Source organism: Bacillus rossius, chromosome 15 (assembly GCF_032445375.1).
Source record: "Bacillus rossius redtenbacheri isolate Brsri chromosome 15, Brsri_v3, whole genome shotgun sequence".
Classification (NCBI taxonomy): Eukaryota; Metazoa; Arthropoda; class Insecta; order Phasmatodea; family Bacillidae; genus Bacillus; species Bacillus rossius.
Genome location: NC_086342.1, coordinates 43,105,175 through 43,117,054, shown reverse-complemented (window position 1 = coordinate 43,117,054; position 11,880 = coordinate 43,105,175). Strand labels below are relative to the sequence as shown.

At 36.7% G+C, this 11,880-nt stretch overlaps 1 protein-coding gene across 2 annotated transcripts in view; it reads right to left on the bottom strand.

Annotated features, from left to right (window-relative positions):
- Window positions 1-816: 816 nt before the first annotated feature.
- The window catches only part of LOC134539512 (facilitated trehalose transporter Tret1-2 homolog), a 33,447-nt gene continuing 22,383 nt past the window's right edge, over window positions 817-11,880 (bottom strand). The window contains exon 7 of one of the 2 annotated variants that reach the window (XM_063381594.1): window positions 817-8,273. In XM_063381594.1, the coding sequence (XP_063237664.1) occupies window positions 7,704-8,273 (570 nt within the window). In that variant the 3' untranslated portion in view covers window positions 817-7,703. Of the gene's footprint in view, window positions 8,317-11,880 lie in introns of both variants that reach the window. The other variant, XM_063381593.1, reaches the window with a different exon arrangement.

The window sequence follows — 11,880 nt, the reverse complement described above, 5'->3', positions numbered from 1 at the left end:
GCATCATTATTTCAGGGTGTTAAAATATGGAACAAAAAAATTCTCACATAAACATCGCAAGATGTTTTTGGTCCCGCTGTTAGATTCTGAGTGCTTGGTGTAGGTAGTTTTCCCGTATAAAATGATTTGTAAGTTGAAATCTAATATTCATTTGGATATTACCACTTATTTATCAGAAATATGAAGTTGTCTGATGTGTAAATTTTCTTTTAAAGACATTTTCAACGTTATAACCCATATCTTTTTGTCTTCGTCACTGCTGTGTGCTGCTTATAAAAAATTGTAGCCAGCTCTAGTTAGCATCCTTCATGTTTGGTTATGTTAATTCCTGTAGTCAAATATCGATATCAATATCTCGCCGATTGCATGCAATGGGCGCTCTCTATCTAGAGCCGAGTTAACTACATTTGATAGCCCGCACTTTTTTGTGGTGTGTACAACGACGATAGTTATGTATTAGTTACGACTCACATTCGGGTCACTGTTTTCATTTTTCTATTTAAATTTGAACAAATTGTTTCTGTTGCACGACTTATTAATTTAAATTGTTTGGTGTGCTTTTGTATACTCTGCTTTTTAAATAAATGTACTTTTCACGAACAGGTTTTGTTTTTAAGAATAACTTTACCAAACAAAAAATGCTTTTTTTGCATAAAAATTTCAAAATTGATTAAAGTATAAAATGTGTGACGATTATATGATAAAACACTGTACATATATATTTATTGACACTGACCAGGAGCTATGCCCCTATTAGCCCAATTTGACCTGCAACCCCAAATCATCAACCTTGCCCCAGTGTTACAATCTCGAACCTTTATTTTTGTCAGTTCCTAACAATCAGCCACGTAGACCCAGTACCATTGTAAACTTTGCTTTTTATGTCAGTGTATAAGTTTGTTTCAGTCATTTAAATAATGATGGAGCCGTCCAGTCACAAACCTTTCCTAAGGCACCCAGTCAAACTATTTTTTTTTTTTTAGGTTTTTGATTAAAGGCATAAGTAAACAATCATGTACAGTGGCTTTTTAAAGGGTTAACTTGGTTTTGCCCTCAGCATGGATTTGCAGTCAGCATAACAACCGTTTAGCCGTCATGAGCGACAACCACCCGTCTCTCCAGACAGCCAGCCAACACAGCACCTCGAGCAAGTCACTCTCGCACGCTCCATCTGTCCTGCCTCTTCCTCGGGGCTTACTTCACGTGGCAGGCTGTTTAAAGTACTTACTCCGGTTTTCAGAATTTAAAAAAAAAAATAAAAAAACGCAAACTCAAAATTGTTGAAACCACGTTCAAGTCAATTCCTTTCCTTTGCACTTTTAAAACTGTTTTATTTGAATTCTATGTGAAATCGGAATAATGAATGCAGATCAAATAGGTATGTTAAACGCCTCTTACGGAAGACTTTAGGGACGGAGGCGTGTGGGGTGCAAGCCTGACGTTCAGGGAGGGCCAGGTCTCGTGGTCGGAGGAAATCAGGGGTGGTCGAGTCTTTCACCCACATGGGCTATTTCGCAGCCAGTAACCACGTCTTTCACGAGGCGGCGTCCTAACGAACAATCTACGCTTTCAAGCCCAACAACACCAGACCATAGTCATGGGTCGGTTCCACTGATTCCAGTATAATCGTGGGATTCAGAATACAATGGTTTTGGAATTGACCATGACCGATTCCTGCATTGTTTTTAAGTTCGCAAAATACATCTCCTACGCAACGTAAAAAAATATTAAAATGCATGAAAATATAATTTTTAAACTACATAATATAATCTTTTTTTACGAACTGATTTACAAATTACGGTGATTAGCGTATTTATTTACTTGCACCGCCATTTTCCCTACAGTACAAATGCAGTACATACTTTCCCGCTTTAAAAGCGAAAGCATTTTTCGGAAATTACGTTGCAGCAGCACTGCATTTAATAGTAAACCTTCAAAAATAATTAGACAAAACCATAAATGTTTAAAGAAAATTATGTAAATGTAAACGGCAAGTAAAATAATATAAACGTTAACTATTTGATCATGGCAGCTACATTTGCCATTGTAAACAACTTAATTTTTTGTTTGTGCTACTTGCCATGGTAAACCATACGGCCATGAACCAAATCTTTGGTGACGTGAACGTGAAAATTAAGATGTTTCACATCTCTGCACTTTAAACTTTAAAGAATTAAAATGAAATAATTTTTGAATGAGATTTTACCCAAATTCACAGTGGATTACTGTGACCATATTAAAATAAGTTTAAAAGCAACATAACCAAATTGCTGTAAATTGGCGTTCTTGTGCCTGTTCAGCGATGCTCGTTTTACATTAGATATATTTTGAAAAGGCAGTTGGCTAATCTGAATTTCCAAACATTGCTGCTGAAACGTTCGTAAACTTTTATTACCATACATAAACAATCTTTTGAAAGTAGTTGTGTTAGTTTAACAGAATTGTTTCCGATAAATTTCTGAAATGAATTAAATGTTAACACGTGATTATTTGAAGAGTTTAAATATTTTGTGTAAGAAAATCTCACAATAAAATGTGGAAATTTTGAGATGCTAAAACATGCACAGAACTTTCTTACTCAAGAACCGAAAATTTATTTTCTCTTTACGGTTGTGAAGAACTGCAAGACTGGGTGAATTTAATGTCTTCACCAAGTGAGATAATTAAGTTCCAGGTAATATATTAAAACGTAAGCATCACTGACATTTTATTTTAGTGTGGTGCATATTTGTTTCTTGTAATTTCCATCATAATGAAATAATAAAGTTTTATTTTTACATTTCCCTCTATTTTTTTTGCCCTGGTCCCTTGAAATATGTATAAACGAGGTTATATTGTCATTTTATTTTGATCATTATTTAGTTGTGCTTGAAAATAAAATTCTTAACCTAACCGTACAAACATCTTTTTTTACAATTAATTAATTGAGTTGATAATGTAAGGTATCTAAAGTTGGTTAAGTTATAACATTATTTACAATTTACGTCATAAGACATCTTTGATTATTGGCAGTGTTTGAACACGTGTTTCGTCTAACTATATGCAAGGGTAAAAGGCCAAATTGTGCTAGAAGTTCAAGGTAATGTAACTTGATGGTAATGAACATACTTTTTAACATTATATAAGCTGTATATAATGTTAATTTCTGCACAGAAAATGAAAAACGCAATTACATTTTTAAAATCATAAACAACCTTTTTTTTTCTGAGGATATTACTCTGTTGAACATTGTCAGATAAAAATTAAGGAATCGGAATCGGATTCGAAGAATCGACCCTTTAATTTAAGAATCGAAAATGGAATCAGAATCGGCATATTTTAGGAATCGGCCCAACACTACCAGATCACAATGGTTATTAATGTTTATAAATTTCTAAGCAGTAATGTATTTAAAATATTTCAATTAATTAAGGCTTTCCTTTTAGAATTACTCATTTTCGTCACTAGCAACATAACAGAAGAACACTATTGTTTCCTTCTGCTCCGTAAAGGCTCATGGTCAAACTACCACCTCCGCACTAGTCGTCTTCCTCTCAACAAATTAGACATTGTTGAGCTACAAAGCAGATTGTCTACAGTTCTACACTATAAATCTATCAATAGTGCATACAGTTTGCTTGGTTATGAGAAACTAACATACTAAGGTGTCTTACGTTAAATTACAAATTGTAAATACACTAAGTACAAAAAATACACTTTCTTAACATCAAACATAACAATTACAAACAGTGTGTACAAAAAAGTATAAACCATACAGTATAAACGAAACTACAAGTACAAACATTTTGTACCTTACAAGGACGGAATATGTTCCACAAAATGAATATCAATAATTCAATAAAATCTTATCAAATATTCATACAATTTTAAATTCAAGGCTCACTTACCGGAGTACACACAACCACTAAAGAGCTGGTGCTTTAATAATATAACAATAATAAACATGTTTTGTAAAGAAAACACTCAACTACCTAAGAGCTCGTACTCCAGTAAGAACTAAATAAAGGCGGAATAGCAAACATACAAATGTTATGCAGTATTTTACATCTTTTGCATTGATAACCGAGTCAAGCCTATAATATACGTATAAGTACATACTATTTTTATGAAATGAACATGATGTTTGTTGGTTTGCCGATGGACAATTTGGAATGGGGCAGAGATAAGTAGTTATAATAACTGCCGGTGGAAGCACTGCTGTCAAAAACATTTTTTAAAAATATGTTGATGCTGGAACATAAGTTGTCATGGACAACCCAATTATGTTTTTATTCATTCAATATTGAACCTGGCTTTAGCTGTCTCAGGAAATTGGCTTTCTTAATAAAAGTGTGTGTGTGGTTTGTTCGTATTTCAAAAGACGTGGGGACAACAACATACGGGCCGGACGTGTATGTGAAAGTCTATGGCTACGCATGACAAAGGAGACACATAAATACTAGGTTTCTTTACTTTCTTGCAGAGGTAATCCTAATAGTTGAAATTACAGATGGGTCGAGTCTTGGTTTATCGAGTCGAGCCGAGCCGAGCCGAGTTGGGTCAGATTGACTCGACTCGAAAACCGAGTCACATATTTGATCAAGTTCGAGACTCGAAACACGTTTCGAGTTAAGTACCAGCATCGTGACATTATAGCACTTTATTATAGGTTGTCTTGACGTTTTCGCCAAGTCATTAATACAGCAAGAATTGATAATGACCTTCAAACAAAACAAATCCCGTGCAAACCTAACCTTGCCCGCTACCGTGCTACGGCGCTATACGGTACAAGTGCAACCAAACCTAGGCCTACCTTCATTTATGAACGTGATGTCGTAACGTGATTTTGTCGATAGTGGCTACAGTTTATAGGACAAAATTATGTCACATGACCATTTTATATAAAAAAAATGCTTGGAAAACAGCGTGCACTGTTTTCATTTTGTTTTTCATCCGGTACCCGCATTTGTTTACAAAATACGTCAATGGATTTTCACTGAAGAAAAATTTGTTGCAAAACGCACATATATTAATAATCATCCCGTTTATCGTGCCCCGTTTATAATAACTCGTATAAACAAGAGATTTCCGTAACCTAAAAATAAAAACATAAAATAATTATATTGTAATATTTAGTAAATAACACCAAGCCGTGAAGCGTGAAAATGGCTGCGTGTAAGGCCAGCCAGCCTTGCATTTTGGAACTAAATTTAGCTGTGCTCCGCTACGCAGCGCTGCATGTCAATAACGTTTAGGATAAAATTACTTTCTTTTTGTTTGAATAAAATATCATAATAACAACACCCATGCATTTTATTTGGCAATCAGTTACTGATCGCCAAATCAAATGCATGAAATATTTATTTAAAAACATATTGATATTCTTGTAGTTGTAACAAGTTCCGGGCGAATAATCTTGCCGCGGAAAGTGTATTTACATTGAGAATGTGACAATGTGACAAGGCCTATATCCCTTGAGCTGTTTGTTCATGTGGGGATCTGCCGGTGGATCGGAAAAAAAAAAGTTACGTAACTCTGGAAGCCTTTTCACGGATGAAAAAGCCAAACTCCCGATTGTATATCTTCGTTTTTTTTTTGTTCATTGTAAATAAATATTGCGGTGTTGATAAAAGGAAATACCATAAACAAGGAAACTGTATTTATTTGTACGCCGCCATATTTTTCGTTTGCAGTGTGTCCGTGAATGTTTATTTTGGACAACTCATGATAACTATGGTCAATTAGGTTAGGTTAGCTACATTATAAATACTTTAAAACATTGTGGACGGTTGATATGGTTAGGATAGCTACATTAAAGATACTGTGAAATCATGCTGAAATAAAGCTTAGTTTTCTATATTTAAATAACATAATGATTTGAATTAATCATTTAAAATATTTAAATAACATAATGATTTGCTAATTAATCATTTAAAATATTTAAATAATGCAGATGCATCTTGGATACACAATTTTTATATCAATGGGTGTAGTAATATTTTATTTATCATATTCGACGCAAAAAATTATAAAATTATGAAACTCGAACTGACTCGAACTGACTCGACCTCTTCAAAAATTTTGTGACTCGAACTCGACTCGACATATGAATTGCTAAACTCGGCTCGACTTGACTCGAAGCCAAAAAACCTCAACTCGTCCATCTCTAGTTGAAATCCCCCAAGAATGATACCATGTGTGTAAAACAGTAAAACATGGCATGTAGTTACGATTAAGTATTTACAATTCATGCAGAAGAGTTGCAGCGTTTATGGGTAAAATATATGACGACTGTTTTTGATCCATAAACCCTAGTTTACTGCAAATAAACTAGAAAACTCATATGCCTATAGCCTACTACAAAGTAGTTCTAAAACAATTTTCTTTTGTCCTAGTGTACACATTATTAGAGCTAAAATTGATTTAAAAATAACTCAAGCAACTCCCATTCTGCATATTTTAATACTAATTCATATCACATATATTTTATATGGTAAGTAATTTATTAATTTCTAAAGAGGTAACTTCTACTAGCTCAAAAATGTTGCATGCTGGAATTTTGTTTACTGAGGAGCACATGTTATTTCGTAACACATATTAACCCCCGCAACTGTGTACTGTCTTTACCTGCAGAAAAGTCACGCCCTTAATTTTGGGCAAAAAAATATAATATTTTGTTACAGAGTTGCAGAGTTTATTTGTGGATCTTACCCTCCCCTCCCCTCCCCTCCTCTCCTCGCAGCACAGCCGGTGCCATGACCAGTCGGGCGGCGGCACAGCACACACACAATAACTGCACTGTTCACATAATTTCACACGACTACCAAAATATTTTGATTCTACAATTTAAACTTACTAGTGGAGTTATATTTATTAAAAACCAACATAGGTAAGTTATTTACCCACAAATTCAACCACACAGTACAATTTATTTTTTTAACATAAATTCGCATATGGATCGTAATACGTTTTCCACACTAAAAATTGGCATAAAATATGTGACCCATACGCAGGTAAATACAGTATTTTAGGTTTAATTAGGAGAGTTGCTTCTTTTCAAGATTTTCATTGCTGTATACAATGATACTGCGAATAATGAACCAAGTTTGAGAGAGCATATTATTCAGAGTTTATGTATGCTAATATGAGGTTTAAACGACAGTGACGTAACACACAACCATGTACTGTTCTTAGTCTAAGTTCATTCCTCACTTGTGTTCATTTGTTTTCACTTCACATGTGCTTATTTTCAACTAGGCAGACAGTAAAATAATAGACATCTATTTCGTACGTTTGTTACTTTTTTACGATGTCAGTTACAGAATATTTGAACGTGAAAAAGGATATTTGCAGCCCATTTTAGAAACAGTCGATAATGCAGCCAATTCCATGAAATTATTAGCATAGTGATTACAAAAAAAAAATCTGTATTTTAGGGTAACGTAAACATAATTATGGCAACGATACGTTGAATGACTAGAAACATGTCGAAAGAAGTGAAAAAACATAACTACTGTGCCGGATGATGTGAAGTCAGTTAACATCGCTAAAAAAAATTATATTTAACCATGTATATTGTTTAACGAAACTAAACAGCGTGAGATTGCAAACCAAATAATTTATGGGTCAACTAAACTCATTTCCTGCTGAACTACACTGTACGAGCACCACAACTACTAAGAAGATGAAACTAGACTATTGCAGGTTAACATCAGCACATGAAACTAGGGTCGAGGCTTGAGCTGCGGGCTGACGAGCTCCGTGTCGGGGGCGGGCCCGGCCCCCAGCTCGCGCTGGATGTCCTCCAGGGACTTGCCCCGGGTCTCCGGCACGCACAGCGCCACGAAGGCCGTGCCCAGCAGCGACGCGGCGCCGAACAGCCAGAAGGTGGCGGCCCAGCCGCACAGCAGCAGCAGGCGGGAGAAGAACTTGGTGACGAGGAAGGAGAGCAGCCAGTTGGCGAGGCAGACGAGGGACACGGCGGCGCCCTTGATGCGCAGGGGGAACAGCTCGCCGGCCATGAGCCAAGGCACGCAGCCGTAGCCCAGGTTGAAGGTGGCCACGAAGACGCACACGGCGCCGACGGGCAGCCAGCCCAGTCCGGCCAACTGCTCCTCCAGGTGGAAGAACAGGCCCAGCGCCAGCATGCACGCTGCCATGCTCAGGCCGGACACGCACAGCAGCAGTCTGCGGCCGGCGCGGTCCACCAGCAGCGTGGCAGCGACCGTGCTGAGCACCAGGATCACACCCACCGCCACCGTGGCTGTCGCCGGCTGCACCGCGCTGCCAGCCGACTGCAGCCATCACCACCACACCGCACGTCATCTCAACAGATGACTGAATTCAAACATTCAATTACTGAACGACCACAGCAGCAAATTATGAAGTTGACCACAATGTTTAATTCTAAACGTTTCCTACCTGCTGAAAATTTAAGGTACAATTTGAACTGTAGGTACAAAGATGATGAAAACTAAATCTTAAGGGGCCCGCCTCGTGACCGATTATTTCACCGCTGGAGCTCAAGAGTTGTAGTTGTTCCTCCAAGCAGGGTCGCGAGTCGGAGAAACACTGCGCAGGGTGGAGGGACAGTCGGGGAGTGGGGTGACACAGCTCCGGCCACCTTCCTCTACAGTCTTCCTTGACGCGACCTTGAACACAACGCGGGAGGAGGGGAGAAGACAGACGCAGAGAATGAGAGAATGGTATCAGGCCGTGGTGATAGGAACGTGTAGCTGGCGACCGCTCGCTTCCCTGTCCCCAGCAATGCATATTTGTGTTCTGTATAACCTACACGCTAGGCTATCTCGTACAAGACGCACAGTATTAGCCTGTATTATGCCAACAGTTTCCCAAATTATAATGCTCTATCTGCTTATTATAGAAACACAATGCAATTTTTAAGATTGATATAACATTACCTAAAAGTACAGACCTACTAAATTACTGGTAACTGAATGATAAAATTTTCTAGCTCTGCTTGAACCAATAAACATGCCCAGTTTAATACATTTTCCTGTCATTAAACTTTAGCGTAGATTTAACTTATATCGGTTTAAAAAACCTTGTTCTAAAAGGGAGTATATGCAGGTAAAAAAGGTAAACATAATTTCTGATGAAAAAGAATTTTTGGAATTCGTTTTTAAAGGACTTTGAAGAAAACATTTTTTTTTTAATTTAGTTGATAACCGAATCTGGAACTTATGTTTCGTACGTTGGCGTTTCATCTTCTTACACTTCAGAATTTAATCCTCCAGTTATTGTTTGTGTAGGTTAGGACCACGTATTCTTCATTTAAATTAAGCCCATTGAACATACTAACACAGCTGCCAAATTTATGCTATACCTTCAATTATACCCATGGGGATAAAAATGAGCAAAAATTTATCTAGCAGAAGAGAAGAAATAATTAGTTACTCCATTCATACAATACCTAGAATACTAACATAAAACCAGCCAACGCATTTGCCGACAAATCATGCTTATTGGGGTAGGATAGACATGTTAAGGGGATTGGTGCACCAGCATCATATTAAAAAAACAATATATTTGTTAACGATTCAGCTGCTAGAGAAGATTTGAACCATTCTGGTGTAAAATTTATTTTTTTATTTTTTTATTTTAGTTAAGTTATTGCTGATTTTCGGGAACTTTTTAAATTCAAGCTTTATTAAAAAACTATAAAGAATTCAGTGGTAAAACTTTGGCAGATAAATTTTCAGACACGGGAGATATGACTGTGACCATTATTTTATCTGTATTCATTATTAATTTAACGTATTTACAATTTGAATTTTAATAAATGAGCTGCTACGAAATTGCGTGATATTCATTTGCGAATTTAATAACATTCACGTTTTCATTTGTAATTCAAACGCCTACATATATGTCGGCTGAATGATTGACTTTATTTTAGTCTTTAGCTTATTGCAGTCGGACCTAAAGTAAAAACGTAGCTGTAGAAATTTGAGCAGCGTGCAAGCTCGGATACGAGGAATTATGGAGCGCGCTGGACAGTAGTGACACCTTGCGACAGTTTCCCAAACTTTTTGCAGCCTGCCACAGCTGTCTGCTGTTTACGAAGGGGAGACGGGATTTCGCGGGAAACTGATATGAAGGCCAACGTACTCATTTTCAGTAGATAAGAGAACGTGTTTGGTCTAGCTCGGCGTATAATTGAATGGTTATTCTCTATTATTTAGCACAGTGATTTAGCTAGATGTTTTTTTGTTGTAAACGTGAGATTTATTCAGGAATAAAATGCCGAAGAAACCTCCACCAAGCAGAGTACACAAAAGAACAAAACTTTCGAAAGCCATTAGAGCGCTTAGAAAAAAGAATAAAGAAAGATAAGATATTATTTGATTATAGCTTTTTTTACCATACATTTATTTTTCAGAGTTGCGTATGTACAACGCGATGGACGCAATGCGACAACAAAAAGATGTGTAAAATTGTAAACAAGTTTTTTTTCCCCAGCAATGCGTGAACCATTCATAAACTATACTCAACATGTATCCGTATAATTACGTTTGAATTTTTTTTTATGGCAGGCATCAATGTTAACAAGTTTATTAAGCCACGATAGACATTTTTTCAGAAAAATGAGTGTAGCAGAAAACACTCAACATAGTCTCACACAAAATCAGTTTACATGAATGCAGTTTTAAGAAGTAAGCTACGTAAATAATAGTTAAACATTATTTAATATCTGCTGGTAACGTTTCCAAAGTATCAGCTTCGCCTTCATTCACGAACAATATTCGTGAGCTTATTTATTTATTTTCCTGGCGTTTCGTTGGTGACTGTTAGAACTGCAAAATTAGTAAACATTTTTCACCCTATCCTGAGTTCAATCAAAGTGTGCGCGGTTAGATGAGGACCTAGATGTGTCTCAGGCTTACGCCTTTACACTCTACTCAGGGCGCGTTGCCATTGACCTGTAGGATAGTCTCAACAATCCTCTACGGACTCGAAAAATGTCACCTGCTCATTGGCTACTTGACTTGTGACAAATGTTTGTTGTAATGCCTGTGATTCGTCGTTGATTTTGTTGAGGAGTTTTCAATGATTCAGAGCCTCCCATTTAACTGTGGCCGAATTGAAGAAGCAGTACACATGTTACATGCTTGAATTCATAGCGAATGGAAACCACAAATATTTACTGATGTAGTGGTTGGTAAAAAAAATATTACTTATTCGTATCGCGTCCATCGCTTCGCGCCATGATGGCTCCTATATTATATGTATATACAAAATATAACGATTCATTTACGACACTTAAGATAAGGTGTGTAGGATTTTAAGAATTCACTTGAATTAATATTTAAGAACATATTTCAGGATAACTTGTGAAGACGCTCGTACAGACGGCACCGATTGTGATGACTCATTGTTACCAGAGCAGGGGCCATCTCGTGTACACGAAGTGGCATGCGAAACTTCAACACAACTCGAAAATCACTGAAATGTGTCCGCTACAAATGTTCAGGAATTATAATTTTGAAATCGAGTAGAAATATTCCTGCAATTATCATTAGGTATATTTTAATAGACATTGAAAACGAATCATTAAGTAGCTTCAAAATCCAAATACCGGAATACAGATAGTCTGTAACAATACAGACCTCACCGACTAGATGTGGTCCAGATTGTTAATACTAACACATTTGAAGAAAACTGACTAGTTACTGAATATGTTGAAATTTTGTAAACCTGTTACTTTAGATGATTGGTGATGTAATAATGTCTCTTGGAAACTACATAAGATTTTAACTGCTTTTATTTCTCCATAAATTCGCAAATCACCATGGCGGCCATTTTACCATCACGATTTAGTTCTTAAATTTTAAATTAGTTTATTTGTTGAGAGCCTGGTACAATGTGTCTGACCACTAAAGT